The sequence below is a fragment of the Python bivittatus genome, unplaced genomic scaffold (assembly GCF_059951505.1).
Source record: "Python bivittatus isolate LINGU-HERP-01145 unplaced genomic scaffold, Pbiv_v1 ctg000330_np1212, whole genome shotgun sequence".
Taxonomy (NCBI): Eukaryota; Metazoa; Chordata; class Lepidosauria; order Squamata; family Pythonidae; genus Python; species Python bivittatus.
In genome coordinates this window covers 30,007,826-30,031,885 of record NW_028277058.1, presented here as the reverse complement: position 1 = coordinate 30,031,885, position 24,060 = coordinate 30,007,826, and the positions used below count along the sequence as shown (strand labels likewise).

The window sequence follows — 24,060 nt, the reverse complement described above, 5'->3', positions numbered from 1 at the left end:
TGTATAATGCAGTGTATCTTAAAGATGTTAACATTCTAGATTTTGCAAGTCCCATCCTTTCCTCCGCAGTCACAAAACAGAGTACTACACATATTGACAACTATGGAAAACGTTTACTTGGGTTGAAAGGAACTTTTCTCTGATCCCAGATCCTATAGGCGAAATCAGTAGCATCAGTTTTTCAGAGTAATGGCTTTCAAATTCTGTTTCAAAAAACCACAGGCTTCCTTAGAAACGTTTTAGAGATTCTCAATAAAATCAGTAGCTGTCTCCTTGAAAGTTTATCTAACGTCTAAGAATTCTCTTAAAACATAACAATCAAATGAGAGGATTGAGTTTGCTGTACAAACGGACAGAATTATACAATAAATGAACATGTTATTGGTGTTTGCTAAACCCTTTGGGACTTACTATTTTTCTAGAGATAACAGGCACAAACCTGGGGCAAAAGAGTTGAATGAATATCTTCAAATTCTCCAGATACAATATAAGATTGGAAATTGCTGTCATAGAAATGTTAACAAACATTTTCTTATGAAAATATACAGTAAATAAATTGGCAATACTGTACAATAAATCTGCTTATTTAGGTTTTGTGTAAGTATACATTAGTAGGAATATAACACTGGAAAACTCTCAGTCATAAAGAGTGATTACAAAACTGCTGTGAAGTTAAGATCTTCCTATTCCTAACCCCTTGCCACTCCTGCATGAATTCCTCCTGCTGGTCTTATAATCATATTAATTTTGATCAGTTTTATAAATTCATATAAATTGTTATTAAAGCTATTTCAATCAGGAATTTACACACAAAAGAAAAAGAAATGATGGAGTACTATTCTGATACCAAACATTGTATCATAAGATAATCATCAATAATATCTGAGGTTGTTTCAAAAGAAATTGGGTAGATTTAATATAAAAAAGCAACTACATTTAAAACTATCAAGTTGACAGGAGTAACTAAAAATCCAAAACTGGTTTGTAAAAGCTAGATGTGGTCGAACATTGAGCTGATTTTAATAATTCCACCATTCTTTGAAGCTGTTCAGTGTGAAAGGAAACCTGTTGAAGCATCACGAGAAAAGTCTTCAAACTGTGCAGCATCTACAGAAAAGATTTATATTCGAAAAGATTTGCGGAGCCCACTTACAGCAACTCCCACTTTTGTATCAGACAGCGAAACAGCAAGGTATGCAAATATTCTAGTTTCAATCTCTTTGTGACATTTCTAAAAACCATGAGGCAATGTTTGTGTTGTTTCATTTCAGATCGACAGGAATGTTGGAGTCTGGAATGTTTGTTAATATTCATCAGTCTGGATTAAAGAATGAACCTGCAGTACTGATGACTGCAGATAAGGTATTGGATAAAGTAAATGATTTTTAAAATAGACTTTATATTCAGTGCATTTTCCACCACTTTAGAAAGTTCGTGCTGCTTAAATTTGTTAGAAGGCATTTAAGAAACTTCATAAAATGTAATTTTTAATGAAGCTGCTATTCCTTTCCACCTTTTTAAAAAATGAAGTATGTATGGTCTTTAAGGAAAGAAGCAGAGGAATCAGAAGATAACTTCACTTTACCCCTTTCATCCTCTGTATCTTTTCAAGCAGGGGAATCCTTTAATCTGTCTTTTTTTTAAAGCAAGATCATAACAAATTTGGGTGACGGCTTACAGGATAGTATGCGAGACAGAAGAACCACTGTGTAGGCTTTGATCAACATTCCCCTGACTTTACTTACTTTGGACAGCACATGATGACGACTGTGTCTGGCCTGGAATGACACCAGTGATATGTCATGTGTCTGATACAAGAAGCTCTGCCAATATTATTCCCAGGAACAGGATTTCCAAACTCATTTTTTATAAATAGGAATAGAAAATTTAACATGGGATCATTCTACCACTATTTCCACCCCACTCTTAAAGCTGTCAAGAAAATTGCAGCATCCTGGAAAAGGGCATCCCCTGATACACTTTTGCTGAATCTAAGACCTAACAAGCCTAGAATTAAGCCATATGTGGAGGGTTGGTTTTTTTTTTGTAATTTATTGAAGTTTTTAATAAACATAGTAAAAACTAATACAAACTAAACTAGAAGAAAAAAGAAAAATAAAAGTACAGAAAGTACAGAAAAAATAACAAAAAGAAAAGAAAAAAGGAGAAAAGAAAACAATAAAGAAAATAATAAAGAAGTTGCTTCCAACCTTTATCACACTGAGTATAAGCTAATATAATAACTTTTCACCCTCTTTTAAAGTTGCAAATTAAAAAAAAACTTCTCCCCATAGTCTAACTTTTATCCGAACACAATCCAGAAATTGTCATCTTTTCAGTCCTGGTTCAGCAAAAAGTCCATTAGGAGTTACTGGAAATATCAAATATCAGATAATTTATCCGTGATCATATAGTCCAACTTTATATTCCTTTTTGCTCTTCACAGTCTTAACCTTTAAATCATTCTAATGGCATCACAGGATTTGATCTTTCATCAATCTTTGGCATTCAAGAGGAGTCTTCAAAGCTTTCATAGCCTACTTTGTAAATCTCATAACGAAGCATGTCCAGGATTTCTTGTCACAGCTGTTCCATGTCCAGATCCTTTTCCTGATTTGTCTTTTGTATTCCCATTTTGGTGATCTCAATTTTGTTGTCTTCCGTGTCTCTGTAATGTCTATGACAGGTAAAAGTTTTAAAAAATTTTTCTCATCATCTTCTAAAAATTTATCCACTGAAATCTTATCCTTTCTGAAATTTTAGTTATTAATACCTCAGTCCAGTTAACAAAAAATTGTTTAAGATAAGAAAAGGTTATAGCCGGCTTAGCCATTTGAGCTCTTTTTTGCCGGGCCCTTTAGTTTCCTCTAATGTCCATTCATCAAGTCTCAGTTCCTAATATCGGTTTAGTTCCATTTCAGTTGTTTTCCACGAGTATATTATTTAGTTATATGCTTGTTTTTCAAATCTTACAGCAAAAATAACTAATATTCCAAATCTCTCTAGTCTTCCAATCCATTCAAAACTTTCTTAAATCAAAATCTTTTTTTCCCCTTTTTGCCAATTGTATATTATTTTAAATTCTTAAGTCTCTCTTTAAAATTTCTTAAATCCAAAGAAGAAGGTAAAACTCACCAGGTGTCAAATTAAGCTTGCCATTTTGAAGGTTCTAATAGCCATAAAGTGGTTAAATTAAACATTTCCAAATGTGATTAGAAAGTGAGTTTGGATGGCTTAGTGTCCTTATTAACGGATCTGCTGCTGCTGAGAGCAAAGATGTTGTCTCCCTTGGCTCCTGGAACTCAAACCCGTGGGAGATCTCACAAGAAGCTGCCATTCAGAGCACTCATGGGCAATCTCCCATTCTCTCATTCTCCAGAGACATTTGAAGGGCCAATCTACTTGCTGGTATTTCATTCTACACAGCAGTCATCATTTCCACTCGTGAGCCACAACTCACAGCAGAAGCCACCATATGTATAGTATCTGTTGCTGGGCTCATGGCCAATTTATATAACACACATCTCCCACCTCTTCTCTGTCCTCTGTTGAGGGCATATTGAATTTTTTTTTTTTTTGGGTCTTTGTAAATTTCATCTGAAATCTTCTGGATAATGGGATGGTAACTTGCTTAGAAATTAACTATTTTTGCCATTTAAATGGACATCTAATGTCAGGATTTATTGGGATTCTTGTTTCTGCAAGTAAAATATTTGCTAGTCACTGTTGGTTGCATGTCATCTGATATTTCTGTGGTTGTTAATTTAAAGATTGCACCTATTTCCACTAGCTTAGTTTCTAGAAAAATCTTTAAAACATGGTTTTCTTATGTACAGTTATCAGAAAGGTTAAAGTGGATAAGATTTGGAACAAAGTGAGACTGAATTTGAAAAGAATTATGTACTAATGATGAACATGTTATTGCTAAAATGTATAAACTTTTGCTGAAATATGAGACAGAGGAAGAGCAAGTGAAAGAATGTATGATGAAATGGGATAAAATTTTTGGCTATAATATACAAATGGATCAATGGGAAAATATGTGGTTGAAAGGATTGAAATTTACATTACGCTTCAGCCTTGAAGAGAATTTTTATGAAATGATGTATCATTGGTATTTGTCACCAGAGAAATTGTCAAGAATGTATAAAGGTATTTTGAATCTTTGCTGGAAATGTGAACATGAAGGGATATTTTATTTATTTATTTATTTTTCAAATTTGTATGCCGCCCATCTCCCCCAATGGGTGACTCTGGGGGGCTTACAATAATAATAAAAAACAAAGGACTCTCCAGACATAGACATAATCTATAAATAGTTAAAAACATATATAAAAATGGTGTAAAAACCTCATATAATTTGGCCCTAAAAAACCTGAAAGATGCTGGGGGGGGGGACAACCCCTCACCCCACCAGCCATCTCCATAGGTGCGGGCCCCCCTCTGGCCCCCAAGCCTTCAGGCAGAGCCAGGATTTGATCTTTTTCCTGAAGGCCATGAGGGAGGGGGTACACCGCACCTCAGGCAGCAAGATGTTCCATAGGGCGGGCGCTACAGCAGAAAAGGCTCTCTGCCTAGACCCCACCAATCGAAATTCCTTGATGGGTGGGGTTTGCAATCTGCCCCTTCTGCTGGACCGAGTGGGGCGGGCTGAGATGACCGGGGTGAGGCGGTTCCTCAGATAACCTGGTCCCATGCCATGAAGGGCTTTAAAGGTGATGACCAACACCTTGAATTGGACCCGGAAACAAACTGGCAACCAATGCAGCTCACGCAACAGGGGTGTTATACGCGCCCTCCTAGGGGCGTTAAGAACTGTCCGCACCGCTGCATTCTGTACCAGCTGTAGCTTCCAGATACTCTTCAAGGGTAGCCCCATGTAGAGCGCATTACAGTAGTCCAACCTGGAGGTGACCAGGGCATGAGTGACTGTGCGGAGGCCCTCCTGATCCAGGAAGGGGCGTAACTGTCGCACAACACGAAGTCGTGCAAAGGCCCTCCTTTATCTTATCATGTTTGGTGGACATGTAAAACAGCCAAAAAATTTTGGATACAAACGCATGCATTAATTCAGAAGATTTTAAAGGTTAAAGTACAACTGAAACCAGAGACTTTTCTTTTGGGACTAATGGACAGGCAACTAGGAAAAAGTCATGGAACTTTGTTTTTATATATGACAACTGCAGCGAGTCCATCATATGCTCAAGAGTGGAAAGGCTTGGCACTACCCCCAACGGAGGAATGGTTGGTGAATATGATGGAACGTGCAGAGATAGCTAAATTAATGTCCTTAATTAGAGAAAAGACAGTAGCTACATTTATGGCTGAGTGGAAACCCCTTATAGACTTTTTGCATGAAATGGGAAAAAATGCACTTATGACTTGTGTTTTCATGATTAGAAAAAAAACGATAATAGAAAAAAGTGAGCTTTTTTGTAATTATAGAGTAAGAGATAATTTTGTAATTATATTTTGCTGCAGAGAAAATCGGAAACTTCTTTTTTCTGTTTCTTTTTATTTCTCACTGCATTTTTGCTTTTTTTTTCCTGCCTTTTTTATCTTTGTTCTCTGTATTTTGTATTAGTTGGTGTTAGTTTTTATGTTCTCTTTAAAACTTTTAATAAAATTTATTTTTAAAAAAAGTCTTTAAAACAGTAGAATTTTAAAACTCAAATTATATTAGCTAAGTTGCTAAGCAATAAGTTTTAGTTAAAATGTACAATGACTTGGCTATTTTCATTACTTTGATTTTTGTGCATTAATTAAGTGCCTTATAAAACTACCAACAAATATTCTGCGATAGATATACTATAGTGTCAGGAATATTAAGACATGTTCCTATCAATACTGACAAAGTTACTTTTTCCCACTCTTTAGGTTGAAACGTGTCAAGGAGATTTAAGTACTTTAGCAAATGTTGTAACTTCATTAGCAAATCTAAGTAAATCCAAAGATATATCTCAAAATAGTGCTGAGCTGTCAATGATAGAAAACCTAAGCAATGGAGATACATCATTGTCTGAACTTCAGCAAGATGAACATGCAAGTGCTGATGTTACAAGGTAAGGAGTGTTAGTATCCAAATGTTCTGACCCCACATAGGAACAGCAGTAGACACTTTAGCTACAGTAGTAAATGTGAAAAAAATAACATTGAATGTTTAACTATATTTTATTAAGCAGCAAGGATCAGCCAGCTAAGTGGAAAGAGTCTAACACAGATGTCTAGTTGGAATACATGTACCTTGCTTTATTAATGAGATACATACATAAGTATTGTGCCCACTTGCTCCATTACTTGGCATTCTTCTCTTACTTGCTTCTTGGAGTGCCTTGAATGATCATTTTGTGGGTTAATTAACAATACTTTCATTTTATGTCTGAATTAGGAAACTGCACTTACTAGGATTGAAAAAACAACCTTGCATCACAGTTTGAAGCTGGTTTATGATTCTGATAACTGTAGTTTCCTGGAGGTATGACTCAGAAGTTCTTAGAATATCTTGAATATTAAATATATAATGATACTCAAAAATCATGTAACAGCTTTCTTTTTAATATTGACTGAGAGAGCTTTGAGGCTGTAGGCATGTCAGATAGTACAAATGAACTGTATGAATTATCAGCATTCTAGTGCTTATGGCTCATGCCCCAGAACTTTGTACTAAAAGTAAATTACTCCTCTTGGGTTGTGGTTTTTAATCTTCAGGTTCTGCCTGGTTGTTCTTCAGAATTCAAGATCTGGGAACTCATTTCTTGTTATCCCTTTCCTCTTAAAATTTAATTTAATTGGCATTTTTGGGATCTATAAATTTTTAAAAATATTTTTTGTCTTTTGAAGTTGATTAATCTTACTTTTCAATGTATTTTTTATAGGGCATTTGATACTCTTGCAAAAGCATTAAACCCAGGAGAGAGTGCACCGTGTCCAAGTTCTGCAGAAAGCATGGAAGCAAGTGCACGTCTAGTTGGAGAAGAAGCAAGCATGAATATTGTTGAAATAGAGGGTCCACTACTTACTGATGCTCATGTAGCTTTCCGGGTACTTAAAATATGCATATATTTATAACTCTGTGCTGTTTAACTGTAGAGGCTATTTTAAAGTTTGAGGTTATATACATTTAATATTTGAGGAATGTACTTGAATTCAGTGGCTGACATTTCTAGAAAATATATACAATTACTTGACTGTACAATACAGATAGTCCTCGTTTAGTGACCACAATTGGGGCCAGCAACTTGGTAGTTAAGTGAAGTGGTCACTAAGTGAAACCACGATTGTGCTTATGATCTTACTTCAGCTTTCCTTTGCTTTACAGACCTGCAAAGTTTGTAAATTCAAGGATTGGTCACAAAGTTACTTTTTCATCACTGTGAGGAAGTCACTAAACAAGGACTACTTGTATTGAACATTTAACACTGTGGTCTCTAAATATCTATGGAGAATTTATATTTTCTGCAGTGAATGAGCATAATAGAATGGTTTAATAGAAATTCTAATTTATATGGATACTAAATATCCACCATGAAGAGTCTGTAGACTAATTTTGCTAGATGTGAAATTAAATAAAACTGTGTAAATAATTCATACAGGATGTGGCTATTTTGATTTTTCCAACCAAGTTTCTACCTCTTAATGATGCATTTTAATAATATCCTGTTAAAGAATAATTTTTTTCATGTATCAAAACCAGTACAGACATCACATTTCTTTGTAAAAGAAATTCAGTTTTTTGTAGAACTTATTGGTTATGCCTTTTTAACATACAGTATGCATCCCACTGTTATAAGACTTAATTTCTTGATTCATTCTGCGCCATTCTGTAAGTACAATTGTAGAATTAAGTCCATCTAACTACATAGTTCAGTTTTTCATGACCATTGTTCAATTCCTTAAAGTCCCTCCACCAACTTTATACCAGTGAAGAATTATTTTTGAAATATGAATAATGTGATATTGTACAACTGGCTCCAGAACAGCTAATTGAAATATAGTAGTTGTTAACATATTTTAAAATACTATTCAGCTTTACTAATCATTATCTAAAAATAATCACACACTAGATCAGGGGTGCTCAAACTTTTTAAACAGGGGGCCGGTTCACGGTCCCTCAGAATGTTGGGGGGCCGGACTATAGTTTGAAAAAAACATGAATGAATTCCTATGCACATAGAGGATCCCTCCTGTGGAGTATGAGGAGAGGAGGAGAGCCGCCGGACCCGGCATACCTGTCATGTAGAATAGTTCGGCTCTGCGATCTCCCTCCTTGTGCGTCGCCTGCAGCTCCCGACACAGCCCCAACACTTCTGCTTCTGACAGACAGCAGCGGCGGCCAATCAGGCGGGCAGGCCGGATAAATGACCCTGGTGGGCCGTATCTGGCCCGCGGGCCGTACTTTGAGAACCTCTGCACTAAATAATCATTATCTAAGAATAACCACATGCTAGTACCTTTCCTGAAAAAAAAAACAGCTTAACTGGTTCTTCTGTATAGGAACATATATTTTGAAATGATCTCGTATTTCGATTTACCCATAGCAGAGTGGGTACAGCCTCTGATACACATTAAGCTGATGCATGTTATTGCCAGCTTCTCTTTTGCAGACTCGTTTTCTCAATCTCAAGTAATAATTCTGTTAGTTAATTTAAGTCAGAGGCTAACGTTTTACTATGCTAATTTTGGTGGCATTTGGTGGAGAGGGCAGTTAAGAATAAAACATTTCAATGTGCCAATATTTGAAAAAGCAGAACTGTGAGAAGGTTCCTAAAGGAAGTAAGAGTCCACAGGAAACAAGTATTTGCTTGAGTTAAAAGTTTTTTGAGTGCTAACAGTGAGCAGAGTAAGCGCAAAGAGCAACAATGTATTTATTTATACTGTACAGAAAATGTATATGGCCACCAGTATAAATGCATAACTCTGAGCAGCTAACAACTACTTTATAAGAAAAATAATATAACCAAAGTTAAAATAATCCAATTTAAAAGAAAACCAAGGCATCATGTACCAAATTTATAAAACCAGCACATATATGTTGGGCTCTCATAATATCTCAGCCCTAGTGATTGGGGGAAAAGCCAGGTCTTAACAGCCCTCCAGTAGGCCAAGAGGATTGGGATGCTTCAGATCTCAGGGGAAGGCTGTTCCAAACAGCAGGTGCCACAACAGAGAATTTAGGGAAATGTAAATAACATGAATGAGAAGAAGAGGAATTAGCTGGGGAAACTGCTTTGGGGCATATTTGGAATGAAGAGGATAATTTAAACCCTTCTGTTTTGTATACCTTTGCTAAAATAACAGTGATATTGAAATGGAAGAGATTAACAGTCTACTTGCCTATTTTGTAAAATATTTTGACTCTGCTATTCCTAATTCTTAGTACAGTTTTTTTGAAGGAAATAAATTTATATTTAAATGTTTGTTAACTTTTTAAAAATAAAAATTCATTTCTCTGAGACAGATTATTGAAAATATCAGTATTAATCACAAAGCTTTCCAATTCTGATTGTTGTTGGTATACTAGGCTTTGAATTATATTCTTTACTACTACTCTGTTAATATATTAATTTATTTTTGTTAATATACAAATTATATCAGACAAGTTCATTTTTAAAATTCTTTTCTTACAGCTCACCATGCCTTCACCTATGCCTGAATATTTGAATGTTCATTATATTTGTGAATCAGCCTCTAGATTGCTTTTCTTATCTATGCACTGGGCCCGTTCTATTCCTTCCTTTCAAGCTTTAGGGTAAGTATTGAAAAAGTTGAGTTATATAATCAGGTTTCCAAGCAATATTCCTCTTGGTATATGTGTACTCTTCATATGTGAAAATATTTAGTTTGAATAATGTAATTGTATTTATATTGTTGCTTTGATGGATGGATACAGACAATTGGAAATCTATAATTTTTCGCTAGCGAAGCCAAACATTTATAGCTGGCCAAGCCAAATCTTTTTATACAAGATCCTACCCTTTCCTAGGAAGAGGAGAGGATGCAGACTTAAGTACCATTGCTTAAAGTCACTCTAAGTGTTTTCAAATGGGTTCCAATCTCTTCTCCAACTTTTCTTCTAGTTTTCAGCAGACAGCTCTTGACAGAGTGAATTATTATGGTCAGAGTATTCTGGATACTTTGCTTATTTTACACAACTGTCATAATTACAAGCAGGTAATTATGACAGTTGTGTAAAATAAGCAAAGTATCCAGAATACTCTGGCCATAATAGTTTACTTTGTCAAGATCATCTTAGCAGAGTATGATGATGCACTTGCCATGACCAAATAAAATCATTGAAGCTTGCTTGCAATTTTTCATGCCGTACACATCAGAAAAAAGGCATAGTGGCATAACTTTTTTTTTTTCTGGCCTTCATTTTAGAAACAAAAAAGTAAGACCAGGATTTTTTCTGATTGATTTCTTGATTTATAACATTGATTTATATTATTTGAGGCTCAAACACATTTTAAATCAAAAGTATCAAGAACTTAACCTAGGTTTTTCCAATCTGATACTATCCAAATGCAATTCCCGAAAGGCCAAGTAAGGGGGATACATTATTTTCATCTTATTAGAACATTTTCAGACATTGGCTTCTCTCAAGTGTTTGTATTTCAGTTTCTGTCATGTCAGATATCTGCAACTGAACTGGTACTACATAGATGATCAGCATCTTAAATACAGTATTCCACAGAGAAAAATTTTATCATATGACTCGGGTGGATTTAAATGCATTAATGCTAAACTATAATGTGGTTGATTTGGTTTGATTTAATATATTGTATGAATCCAACCATTGTAGTTTATAAAGCTTTTTTTATGGCATTGTGTGATGTGTGTGAACCAACTAATAGCCAATGCCCCCCCCTTTTTTTTCCTTCCTGATTCCTGCACTAAATTTATTGATGAGACACATTTCATTAAAAGTATGCCAGGAACTTTCCTTGTATAATGAGAAAGACTGCATATCAGAATTATGCACATTATATGTTGAACTCAAGCAGACATTTTCATTAATATAATTCTGTTTTTTTTTAATAGGCAAGATAATAGCATATCATTAGTAAAGGCCTGCTGGAATGAACTTTTTACCCTTGGTCTTGCACAGTGTTCACAAGTAATGAATGTAGCAACTATATTAACTGCATTTGTTAATCACCTTCACAATAGTTTACAACCAGGTAAATATATTCTTACCAGTGTCTGAAATGGTTATGGGTAGTCTCAGTAATTTGTGTTATCATTTATGTTTTGCTGTTGAAATCTTAAGACCTACTTGCATCTAATTGTATTTATATTTGGTTTTGCCACATGTACCTTTTTCTTCTTGTTCTTTCTTCAAATTTAGACTTTTAGTTTTCAAACTTCATCTTTAATGGCAGTCTGTCAAATGTAATGTACTCTGTGGTAATATAAATAATGCTAAATTGATAAATGTGTATTTAAATGTATTCCTGAGAAAAAGAATTGCTGCTTTCAAACTTTTTCTGTAAAATAGAAATGGCATTACTTCATTATAAAGGTAAGAGTAAATAGGAAATAGTCACCATTACCTGGCTAAAAAAAGGGCAGTAAATCACTAACCTCTTGGGCTAAATGGGTTAAAAAGTGTTAGCTATTTTTTACTACTCTACCCTGGATATGCTGGTATGATTTATTTATTTTTTTTGCCAATAATAATAGTGCAGAAAAAACATAGAATAAGGAAATGTTTAGTGGTACTTAGATGTTATGCGAAAAGCAGATGAACAAAAGATGGCAATTTGAGGGGAAAGAATAAATGTAGAAACAATTCTAATTCCCCCTTTATTTCTTATATCACTTTCCTATCACACTATCTTTGTCTATCATTTCATACATTCATTATTTCTGTTCATCTGTAATTAATTAGTATATCTCAATGAATTAGCTGAGACTTCAGTTAACTGTAATAGAGAATATATATGCAAATTATGTCTTATTTCTACAGACAGAATACTAAGCATTATTGTTGTACAGACAGTGTGAAAAGTGCAATTAACTATTTTTTTAAATTGAGAGTGTAACAGTGGTTATCTGAATTTAAATTTATTTAAATTTAAAATAATTTAAAATTCTAAATTGGTAAGAACCTTTGTATTGCTTTGTATTAATGTAGATAAGTTGTCAGCAGATAGAGGAAAGCTAGTGATGGAGCATATCTTCAAACTGCAGGAGTTCTGTAACAGTATGGTGAAGCTTTGTCTTGATGGTTATGAATATGCTTATTTGAAAGCAATAGTCCTCTTCAGTCCTGGTATGTAAAGATGTAATTAAAGCATTTGTCCTTGTTCCGTCTGTGTGAAAATATGGCCTATAGAAAAGTGACCTTCTCGTATATAAATTCTTATGCATGGCTGCTTTAACTAAATTCATCTAACCATCCAGTTTTCTTAGGTTGAGAAATTCTTGTTGTTAAAGCAGATGTCCTTAGCTATTTTACTTGAGATCACACTAATTCCAAATACATCTGCTCCAGACATATTTGATTATATTTTGGGTGGAAATGTTCTCCTCTTAGGGGAACTATCTTGTGTCATAGTTGTTAACTTTTCTATGAATATGTTGACTGAGATCATCAAAGTTTTTCAGATTCCATTTCATCAATACATAGGTACAACCTAACCATACAATGCTATTAACAAAGGATATATGGACATCTCAGTTAGTTTAAATCAGGATCTGGGCTGTGGATGTGGTCCAAGACTGATATTGAATTTACATGGACATGATGCTGGAGTGGAGCAATTTGAAGAATCTGAGAATGTATATTTCTCAGTAACATGTTTTTTGTGGGGTCATCCTTAAATTGGGACTGGCAGTTCATGAAAATCTTACAAAATCTCATGCTAGATTATCAAAATCTCACAAAATGTTAGTAATCTGAGGCAAGATCTCAAGATTTATTTCATTTTATTGGGGAGGCAGGGTTCCTCTTGGAAATCTGTTATGGTTGCCTAGAAGGCTTCAATTAATATATAATGCTACCCTCTACTCTGGATGGATTTTGGAAGAAATGAACCAATTTTGTAATGTGATTGTTACCACACAAGGACTGTGACCCTTCCCATATGTGGATTAGAAAGCATTTTTCACTTCAATAGATTTGGGGTTTTGATACATTTCTATGGGAACCATTGAATTCTGATGTCTCTGCCTATTCAAATAAAATGTTATTATTCCAACAAAGTCATTGTAAATGTTACAGTTCTAGTTCTCGACAATTTTAAAACTAAAATATTTGCCATAAAGTATGTTTGGTTGCTTCCTTATAGCCATATTATTTGAAATAAATATAACTGTAGATTTGTTTTAGATCACCCAGGCTTAGAAAATGTGGTACAGATTGAAAAATTTCAAGAAAAGGCATATATGGAATTCCAGGATTATGTAATGAAAGTATATCCAGATGATACTTACAGGTGTGTAGAATCTGTACAAGTAGCTGTTTTCAATTTTTTTTTATGTTTTAAAATTTGTTTGGAAAGCCTCAAGCTTTTTCCTATATTCACTGTGGGGTGATATTGCTGGAGTGTTGCACTGTTGCATTTTCTTGCAGGAGTAACATTAAATGAAAAGTAGATATAAACTTACATACATATTTGATTCCCCCCTCCCAAAAAAATAGTAGGGTGTAAAGTTACAGGCTGTATATAATCTAGTAAAAATCAATACTGTAGGGCTGCACACAAATTTTAGATATTTATTAGTGTAAAAAAGTAATCGGTGCCATGGAAGAGTACATAAATCAACAATCTGTCAGATACTTTGTACAAATATTTCAAAGTTAGTACCACTTGTAAAATTTTTGTCTGTTTCAGGCAATATTGTGCTCACTTGAACATTGAACCCTTTTTCCTATGGTAGAAAAACTCCATCTATGAGTAAGGGTTTAAAGTATAGCATATTGTTTGAATCAACTACTATTTATGTAAGAAGATCTTATAAAGTCAGGATTCAGACTAATTAGATTTTTTCCCTTAGTAAATAATGCCTGAAGGAAGTCCAAATCTCAGTCCTACTGCTGGTGTGGCATTCTTCTAAGCATCTTGCTTTTCATATGGTACAGCTAATAAATACAACTGCTAGCTATATTGTGAAACAGGCCACTGTTTTGCTACAAAGGAAACACAAGAACCATCTTCCATGGTTTTATCTCCATGGCTGTTTAGGCTATTGTATTGACAATACAGACTGTCTGCTGTTACATATGCTGTTACATATACTTGGGTATACTGTCTAGTGTGCTAGTGAACTAGTCAGTGGCATCTGGCTGCTTCCTATTGGAGGAAGACTGCTGGATTAAAAAATTACTTGGCCTAATCCTCCTTTGATCTTCTGTAGTTTTTAGGACCGAATCACTTGCAAAAGTTGGAGCAAAAGTATGTGAATGAAATGTAATAATTCAGGATTAGAATTTCCTAGCAAGTATTTGTCCCTTGCCACCCAGGGCTAGGATGAGCTATCAAAACAGTGACGTATATAATTCCTGAGCCTTATTATACATAATGTTGCAAAATTTTGCACAGCAGCTCTGAATTTGTGCAACCAGCTGACTTCAGGTCTACCTGAGTAACATCTTCATGTTTGCTCCTTCAATCTTTGATCGTATATGAATGAACTATCAATTGTTCGCTTATTAATCTTAGATTATTAGATTTTATAGTAGGATTTATGTTTATATTGTAATTTACAGTATCTAGTTTTAGAATTCACTTAAAACTAATTTTATGGATCATTTTTAAAAATCTAACCTTATCTTAAATATTAGTTTTACCTCTTAGTTTTAGTGCTAATAGAATGCAGTGCCATATTATTTGACTTCTAATATGCTTGTAATGTGTTTACTTATAATAAACTGGATATGATATAGCTGGATTTTGCTATATCTTGTTTTAAGATGATTGCTGACCGAAATGAAGCTATCATTCAAACTGTATAATTGCTGCTCCTGCTAATCCATAGTATAAATTGTATTGAAGTTTACACAGATAGAATATTCAGATTTAATTGCAATTGTAGTGCTGTTCATCACTTTGGATTCAAAGGGAAAAAGGTGCTTTGGAGCAGGTGGGGAGGGAGGAGGTGCTCGGATAGTACCTGTCAACAATCCCAGAAATGATGTGTCTAGCTTGAGGAATTGCTAACAGGAGTTGTATCATGAAAGATAAGAATGGTTTGATTTAGCATGTATTGCTGGAAAACTATAGTTTTTGTTTCCTAATAATTGATGGTATTAAAAAATCAGTTTCGTCTTTGCATGTAAAAGTGTGCCACTCTTTGTCAAATTTATCTTCCAGGCTCTCTAGGCTACTTCTCAGATTGCCGGCCTTAAGACTGATGAGTGCAGCTATCACAGAAGAACTGTTTTTTGCAGGACTAATTGGAAATGTTCAGATTGACAGTATCATACCATATATTCTACGAATGGAGACTGCAGACTACAACTCTCAAATAATTGGTCATACTATATAAAAAAACATTAAACCACAGGTTCTATACCATGGTGATCATGGTAACTGTAAATGTACTTATCTCCAAGAGATAAAAAAAAGTTTTCCTGTGAAGGCATAGCACGAAAAATAAAGGAAGGTGCTTTAGCAATGCATTTGGAAAACACAATGGAATATCTTCAGTGGTACAGGATGACTTACCTTTTATCTGATTTTCAAGAACTTTGTACATTTCTGATAACTAATGAAAATCAAGAAGTGTAGTTCATCCTATTTTTGTAGCTTAGCTATACATGGAACTTGTGAACTCCAAGCAAATATACAAAAGCTAACCTTTGAAAAAGAGAAGTTTCATAAAAGCATTTCAACTTGATACTAGGACAAATAAACTTTTTTCCCCCAAATGTTCTGGATTCAGTATCTTGTTTCTACAAGTTTTCTCTTGTCAGTTTCATTTCTGCCTTCATTTCTGATGGGATTCAGAGTTCTGGATAACTTTCAGTAGCGTTTTTTCACAAGTTAAATTTTTATTCAGTAACAGGTGATTTTGGAGTTACTTAAACAAATAGGGCATTATCTCCTGATAGTGTCCCAAATCAATGATTACATCTTGTGCAGTACTTAGATTAATTTGAAGTACAAATAATTGTTACGTTCAGAGTTATATCAGTTGCTAATAAGATTTCTTAGTAAAAACAATCCTAGATATTTTAATCACATCAAGAACTGTTATTTCCTAAAGCCTGTTATTTATAAACACAGAATAATTTGCCATTGCCAATTATGCTTGCTTTAATAATGTTTATCAACATGTATCTAGATAAATTTGGAGAAATTTATTGAATTTTGTATGCAAGTCTGTGAAACCACACATTCAACCACATTCAATGTTATGTGAGCAACAATGCTTGCATAGTGTAATTTCCCTCTCTCCTTTTCTACATCCTTGTGTATCCCAGGTTTGCTCCCTTTCCTTAAACCTGGAGCAGATTTGGGGAGAACACAGAGAAAATGAAAGATAGAGGAAGAATTTTTCCACAGATTGATGCTGTTCCACCATCAGAATTAGCCTACTGGATACAACCTAAAAATTACGAGTGTTATTGGAAATGAATTTCTTTTCTCAATTCTGTGTCTTTCAAGATTTAACTTTCAGGTTTTCATAAAATAATTCAGATAAGACTAGAGAAAATTTATGAAAAGGTGATAAGTGAATAAACAAGTAAACCATGATGAAATATTTGTAATACATACTGAATGGTATGTTGTTCCTAAATAGCAGTGATTGCACTAGAATCCTAATTATTTCATATTTTATGTTTCCATGTTTGTTTGCTGCTTTGTATTTTCAGCTTTTGAAAACCTTTTCCAGATGCACTTTTCAGATTTATTAAAGGTCTGGTTTTTCCTTAGTTATTGTTTAGTAAAGTTAGTTGAGCATTAATACAATATATTACTGTATCAGGGGTTGCTGATATAGTGATGTTCTGTCAATTCACCCTTATTTCAGATATTGTTAATCAGCAATTAAAACCACCTTTGTCAAATTATGGGCTTTACTAATTAATAAAAAGGGGGTTATGTAATGTGATAGGTAAGATTATTTACTTCCAAGTTTTAAAAATTATTTAAATAGAAAGGGATATCTTTTATATATTTCACAATGAAACACCTAATAATGAACTGAACAATTAGGGTTTTTTTTTACACACACAAAATATATGCACACACTTGAGCACATGCAGATATTAATCATATCTACAGTTGTAGCTTTTTGATGATGTATTTTTGGGAACATCTTGCATATATAACTTGTCCTGTTTTAAAACATAATTAAAAATCATTTGAATTGCACACCTCCCTAAATGGTGTCAGTATGTGTGTTCTGCAGTCAATAGAAATTGTTTCTGTATTCCATTCCAATTTTTCATTCATTTTAGTGATTCACTTCTAGTGTACACATCAGAATGTCCCAATTACTACCTTGTTGTATAATATACTATTGTAAATGTCTTGAAACCTGAAGAAGTGTAAATTCTATTTTGGCTGTATTTTTAAAAAATAAATTGTAACTTTTATTATAGTATCCTGTTAATCTCATTTTTTAAAAAAATAGTTCAGGTGAACTGTATTAATATTACAGTTCAATATATTCATGTTTATAATTAATATTTTACAGAAATTTAATGTGAATGATCACACTTCGGCTCTTATGTTTTTTTCAGCTGTTGTTTATGGCTGACTCGTTAACATGTTTGCTTTCCCCATCTATAATTTAATTTGGTTTCCTGTTTTGAGATACAGTATACCAAGTTTGAAAGCACAACAGAAATAATCACCAAGTTGATAGTCTGATGCGTATTTGGGTAATAACGACGCTGAAAATATAAGATGGCGAGGTAGAACTCGTACTCCCAAATGGTTAGATTTCGTTCTTCTCGTATTCAACTTTGTCACAAAAATTCACTGCTTTGCTCTTAAGTTGTGCCTGAAATTTATCTCGCCTTTTTTTCTGCACGCGCAGCCGAGCAAGTAACACGCACGGAGTCGGACAGCTTCCCTCGCCTTCCTCGTTCAACCGCTTGCAAAAGCAAGGAAAGAGGAGGCGCGGCGCAGGCGCAGAAGAGAGTCCAGGAGACGCCGGAGCTCCGGGGGCGTAGAGAAAATGGCGGAGTACGTGCAGGTGATGAAGAGGGCGCTGCAACAGCTCGGTGGACATGGCGGCATTCGTGGCGCTATGTGGCAGCTGCTCAGGTGAAAAGGTCGTCCTGGTTGCACCAGCGTGGAGAACGAGGGTGGACGGTCTTTTCCAGCTGGGGAGCGCTCTGCTGGAGACTGCGGCTCGCTGGGTTGAATGACATAACCCGTAGGGTATTTCCAGAAATTCGTGATTTAAGCAGAAAAGGGCCGAAGGGAAGCTGGCCTTCGGTTTCCGGAGTGGGCTTCTCTCGAGGATGGAAACTAGGGTGACCTTGTAGTTGCTGCAAAGCCCGCTGGGAAGGTCACTTTTGGAAAGCTTTCTCTGACTTTGGGCTCCTCTTGTCTAGGGGGTAAAAGGATCCGTGTGAAAACTAAATGAGGACCAAAACGCTGGGGCTGTCATAGCGCCGTCCGAGATTTGGGGAGGCCTAGACTGCATTCAGTCATTACCTGCCCCAGCTCTGACCTCGAGCTGCTGTTTGTCTCTCGACCTCAGTATTTTGCAAGGTTACTGTGATTATGGACTAAGAAACACATTTGCCTTGGTTGTTTCACCGGCGCTGTGCTAAAGGAAGGGATAACAATGGTTTAAATAACACAGGGAAGTTTTCTGGTCACTTGGAGGTGAACAGGTAGATGATTAAGATTATCTGCAGATAATTTTTTAGGCTGCTACCCAAAACACTATTTTGACTAAACTAATTTGGCAGATAACTTGATAGTTGCAAGCAAGTTATGTAGAAATAATGCTTCTACAGTATTAAGTTTTACAGAATATGCTAATAAAATAATAGTATATTTGGGGGCATTTTTATTTTCATCTTCCCCCATAAGCCTAATAGTTTTATTTATTTGGAGCAGCAACTGAAAAAATTTCTTATCCATTGGGTTGCCCCAATAAGATATTTGGAAAGTAAAACCAACCAAAGCTGCCTTATATTACTGATATTTTTGCTCTTATTACTTCATCTAACAGTGATCTCCAGACTTTCAGAGTTTATCTGAAGATGGCAGAGGTTAAACCTGAGACCTTCTGCATGCAAAGCCTGTAGGCTATCACTTAACTATAACATACATACATACATATATGTAAAACATAACTTAGAGATTTTATTCTGTTTCTTTTGGGAATTTACAGGGTCAATGATCTGAAGATTGGTACTCTAGTAGGGACAGATAAGTATGGAAACAAATACTATGAAGACAACAGGTTCTTTTTTGGTAAGTGAAGTTATTTGGATTATTTGAGTTTATTCTTCTAAAGAAGTTGGGTTATTTAACACATTTACCAACAATGAAAGCATTTTTTTTTCCTGTGTGTCTTATGTGGGGTTCTCTCCTAATTCAATTAGATGTTAAAATAGAAAAAGTCAGTAGCAATAAGAAGTCACTGTTGCCACAACAAAGATTTTAGCTCAAATAAAGATATTTAAAAAGGGATTAAATAGATAGTATTCAGGTCTTTTGGATGCCAAATCCAGATGTTGATTTGCTTTCCTGGCACTATTTTAGCTTTAAGAAGTATGTTACTTTTTTTAAAAAAAACGTTCATGCATACAAAAATAAACATTAAACAATGTTAGTGTTTTAAAATTATTAATGTATTCATTCAATTTATATGGCTGCCCATCTCACATACCTGACTCTGGGCAACTTACCATTTTAAAATAAATAAAAAATATATACAATTACTAAAGTAAACTTAAAAGTGAAACACATAAAAAAAAGTGTGGCAACTGAAGAATCATAAAAGGCCTTCAACATAGCCAGGAAATGGGCTCCATCACACACACCCAGGGCCCCAGGCTCAGGCACAGAACCAGGTCTTCAAGTCTTTCTGAAAGGCCCTTCCAAAAGGGGGGCGAGCCAAATCTCAAGAGGAATGATGTTCCAGAAGCAGAAAAGTCTCTTTGGGCTCCGCCAGCAGACACTCCTTGGCCAACAGTACCCACAACGTGTCTCTCCTGCTGGATCAGATAGGATAGGTAGAAACAATCAGGAAGACACGGACATGTAATTCAATTAGAAGAGTAATTCACACATAATGATTATACTTATCACAAGTTCTTCAATATTACAAAAATTGTATTTTACATTTCTCATACAACTAAAAGTACTAAGGGAAATTCTATCTAAGAAGCTTATAAACTCCAAATTTGTAAGACTGAATATGGTAGATAATCTAGATCAACATTAGAAGTGTAAACAAGTAGGTTATTCCATATAAACAAATACAGTAGGTATTTGTGCTTGTAACTCCATTTGAAACATTACTGTTAGAAGTTATTTTTTCCAATATAACAATTATTTAAATTGCTAAAATAAAATATTAGTTGCCAGGAAGCTATAGTGAAATTACATATGTTGTCCTGCATTCTTCTGTTTAAAAAAAGCCCACATATGTGAATGGTACTTCTTGTTTCCTTAATTATCCTCTTTCTTTCCTTGTGTCAAGCTAGTCCTTCCCAAAATTGAGAATCAGGATATTAAAAGCAAAAGAAATCAGTGGAAATATAAATGGCCACAGAACTTGATTTTGTTGAAGGCTAAGAGAATTAGTTTGTAATTACTAAAATAGCATGCATACAGACATCCTTTTTTAATACATTTTTTCTTTTTTAAATTTCTATCTTTAAGGTCGTCATCGGTGGGTCATCTATACTGATGAAATGAATGGCAAGAACACATACTGGGACTTAGATGGAAGCATGATACCTCCTGAATGGTAAATCAGATAGTTTGATACATACATTTATCTATATGTTTTTATTAACCTTGTGAAACTGGTATCTCAGAATAATTCTGTTTATCTGAGGTAAAGCAGGGAAATTAATTTGAGACTTTTAAACTATACTTCAGCCTCTAATCCTCTACCAGCAAACGTATCACTAGAAATCTGAAAACTGTCAGGATCATCAGAATGTTATATTTGTCTTCCTGACCACCTTGATCTTGCTATCCTGGGAGTGAGCTGGCATTTTTCCAGAAATAAATCTGGAATAAGAAGTGGTTCATGCTGTATGCTGTATTTTGAACATCCTATATTTTACCAGATACAGTATAGCACATAATTCAGGAGCTGTAATTACTACAGATCAGTGAAAGTGTTTAGTTCAAACCAAACATCATTAAATATATTTTTTTTTTACTGGAAACTGACCAGTGTCTTTGGTTTTATGTACCTGTGGTATGATTAGTAACATTATGTGGAAAAATTAAATTGCTTCATTTGGTTTTTTATCATGGTAAAGTCTTAAGGAACATGTTACAACAGATTTGCTAATACCAAAAACAATGTTACATATGAAGTTCCATAGCCTGCCTTGGTTGTTATGGAAAATACATGATTCAGATAATATAATGTTGCCTTCCATTTTCCTTTAAATTTAGACTTGAGAGAGAGACATGATAGTCCAAACAGCTACCATAATAATTGTGCAAATTTACTATAATGCCTACTTTGTGCTTTAGAGATGAGGCACAGTGCCTATCATCTTTTTTTTTTTTGCCATATTCTTCCTTTATGGTCTAATCTATCAACTGCTAATTGCTTTGAAAACCTATGTATATCAATACTTCCATTCTTAATCAAGGTTCCCTTCATTGAATATTCTGTAAAACTGTTGGATATTTTCAACTGCACCAGCATTGATAAGCTTTAAATATTACATGAAGATTGCTCTTTTCCCATTCTTTCTTATTATTTAACAACAATCACTTTGCTGCTTTTATTTAACTTTGTTCTTGTAAGTACTTGTTCTAAATTTTTAGGTTTGCTTAGTATTAATGCTACATTATGCTAATTTATAAGACCTGCATATTTAAAAAATGCTTTGCAAGAAATGTTTTGGTTAAAGGAGGCCTGTCTTTCAGTCTTGCACTGAAGCCTGGAAAAAAGATACCACTGTTTGGAAGAGGCCATATAAGTTTTCTAAATAGATAAAATAAAGAGGTGCTGTGCTTCTGGTTCCACAGGTTCTGAAATGCTTACTTGTCAGAAGTAGGTTTCTCTTGGGCTACTGGATCTGTACTTCAAAACTCCTGATTACCATTAGTTGGCAGCAGAAAGGTCTATAAAACTAAGTATTTTGCAGCCCAAATGTCATAGCACTAGCTTTGTCAAGGTTGTTGAATGGTGAGAAATTGCCCTTGGTTTAGTGACAACTCTTTCAGTTCAATCAGTATGATTTTAAATTTATCAAATGTAAAATTTAACTGATGAGTCTGCATGATTTTTAAAATGTAGCTATTTTTAATGTTTTGGGTAGTATAACTGTTGCCCATAAAACATGGTTTGTTGTGAACCTGTATATGCAAATATATGTCCTTCGGTGCAATTAAGAAATTTGTAGCTGTATTTTTTTCTTTCTAAGGCATCGTTGGATTCACTGTATGACAGAAGAGCCCCCAACAACACATCCACCAGTGAGTCGTAAATTCATTTTCCAGAATCATAAAATAAATGAAAGTGGTACTCCTAGACAGTATGTACCATACTCTACAACCCGTAAGAAGATACAGGAGTGGGTTCCACCATCTACGCCTAGCAAGTGAAAGAAAAAGAACATGGTGATTTATAAAGAAAAGTTTGTTGGTGTGTATCTATCTTTATTTAAAATAAAGGCTTTGATTAAAAATATTTTGAAATCAAAATATTGATGGGAGCTAGTTGAGTAATGGATGGGCAGAAACAGAATATATAATATGTTGTAAAACAGTAAAGGACAGGAAGGCTTGGCGCGATATGATTCATGGGGTCACGAAGAGTCGGACATGACTTAATGACTGAACAACAACAAAAACAGTAAATGTTTGTGGAATATTTTCGTAGAATTGAGAGTCTGGTAGAATCCAGTGGCATCAATTACAAAATATTGTCACATATATTTCTAATATAATAGATTTACTAACCAGTATTTAAATAAATTAGATTTTGAGACTGCCCAACTCCTGGGATTCTGGGAGGCCTACAATTAAAAGAAAACAATATATATCAAACAAGAATACAGTTGATCACGCACACACTTCCAAGGCCTAGGAAAACACCCCAAGTTTTCAACAGTTTACATAAAGTCACTAAGGGGAAGTAGTATAGATCTCTGAGAGGATGTCATTCCAGAAGATGGATGGGGCTGCCATTGAGAAGACACACTTCCTGTTTGATTGACAGGACCTGGAATGTGCCTACTTGATTTCATCAGATGGGTGAAAACATGGAATAATGGATGTTTATCCATATTGTCATTATAGGATATATAAATTATTGGATATATAAATCAGATGCAGAAAAAGTTCAAGTCACACAACGTGCAATGGAAAAACTAATGCTAAAGTTCTTACCCAGAGATTGAATCAGAAGTGAGGAATGTCAACTATGGACTAACTTCAAACATGTCATGAAAATAGTATTGAAACAAATATAAATGGGCAGGACACTGAGATAACCTCCTACAAAATAGAAAGATGGACCACAGAAAAATATCTTGGTTCCATCTGAAACAACATAGCAAGCGTACCTAATGAAATATAAATGTCTGATGAATGTCATATATTAACACTATCTGGGTGAATACAATAAAGTGAAAGTATATAGAAGGTTTAAATTAATAGTACAGTCTAATAAGAAATCAGTCATTTTGTTTCTTTTTTGATATGATCTGGAAACAGTATAACTGTTATATCGTTCAGTGCAGGATGTTGTGAAGTGCTGCAAATTAACATCCTTTTGAGATTTGTCTAAAGGACAAGCAACAGTGTAAAAATGGTGAACTTCAATTGTGTATTGGTAATGTCAGTAGTATATTCTAAACATAACTAGTAATAATCAAATTCTGAGCTGCAATAGTTTTTACATCAAAACTGATCAAATAAATGAATATGTCAGATATTG

At 34.6% G+C, this 24,060-nt stretch overlaps 2 protein-coding genes across 5 annotated transcripts in view; both read left to right on the top strand.

Moving 5' to 3' along the window:
- NR2C1 (nuclear receptor subfamily 2 group C member 1) overlaps positions 1 to 17,177 on the top strand; it is a 31,523-nt gene extending 14,346 nt beyond the window's left edge. For 3 of the 4 annotated variants that reach the window (XM_007424635.4, XM_007424633.4, XM_007424634.4), the window contains 9 exons: positions 1,045 to 1,192; positions 1,272 to 1,362; positions 5,878 to 6,062; positions 6,876 to 7,041; positions 9,627 to 9,748; positions 11,041 to 11,180; positions 12,137 to 12,274; positions 13,334 to 13,439; positions 15,318 to 17,177. In XM_007424635.4, the coding sequence (XP_007424697.1) occupies positions 1,045 to 1,192; positions 1,272 to 1,362; positions 5,878 to 6,062; positions 6,876 to 7,041; positions 9,627 to 9,748; positions 11,041 to 11,180; positions 12,137 to 12,274; positions 13,334 to 13,439; positions 15,318 to 15,492 (1,271 nt within the window). In that variant the 3' untranslated portion in view covers positions 15,493 to 17,177. Of the gene's footprint in view, positions 1 to 1,044; positions 1,193 to 1,271; positions 1,363 to 5,877; positions 6,063 to 6,875; positions 7,042 to 9,626; positions 9,749 to 11,040; positions 11,181 to 12,136; positions 12,275 to 13,322; positions 13,440 to 15,317 lie in introns of those variants that run through there. The other variant, XM_025164380.2, reaches the window with a different exon arrangement.
- An 890-nt stretch (positions 17,178 to 18,067) lies between these two features.
- Positions 18,068 to 24,060, top strand: NDUFA12 (NADH:ubiquinone oxidoreductase subunit A12). The gene is made up of 4 exons (XM_007424632.3): positions 18,068 to 18,224; positions 19,309 to 19,391; positions 20,808 to 20,895; positions 22,544 to 24,060. Exons 1-4 carry the CDS (start codon positions 18,136 to 18,138, stop codon positions 22,722 to 22,724), a joined length of 441 nt encoding a protein of 146 aa, XP_007424694.1. The 5' UTR covers positions 18,068 to 18,135; the 3' UTR covers positions 22,725 to 24,060.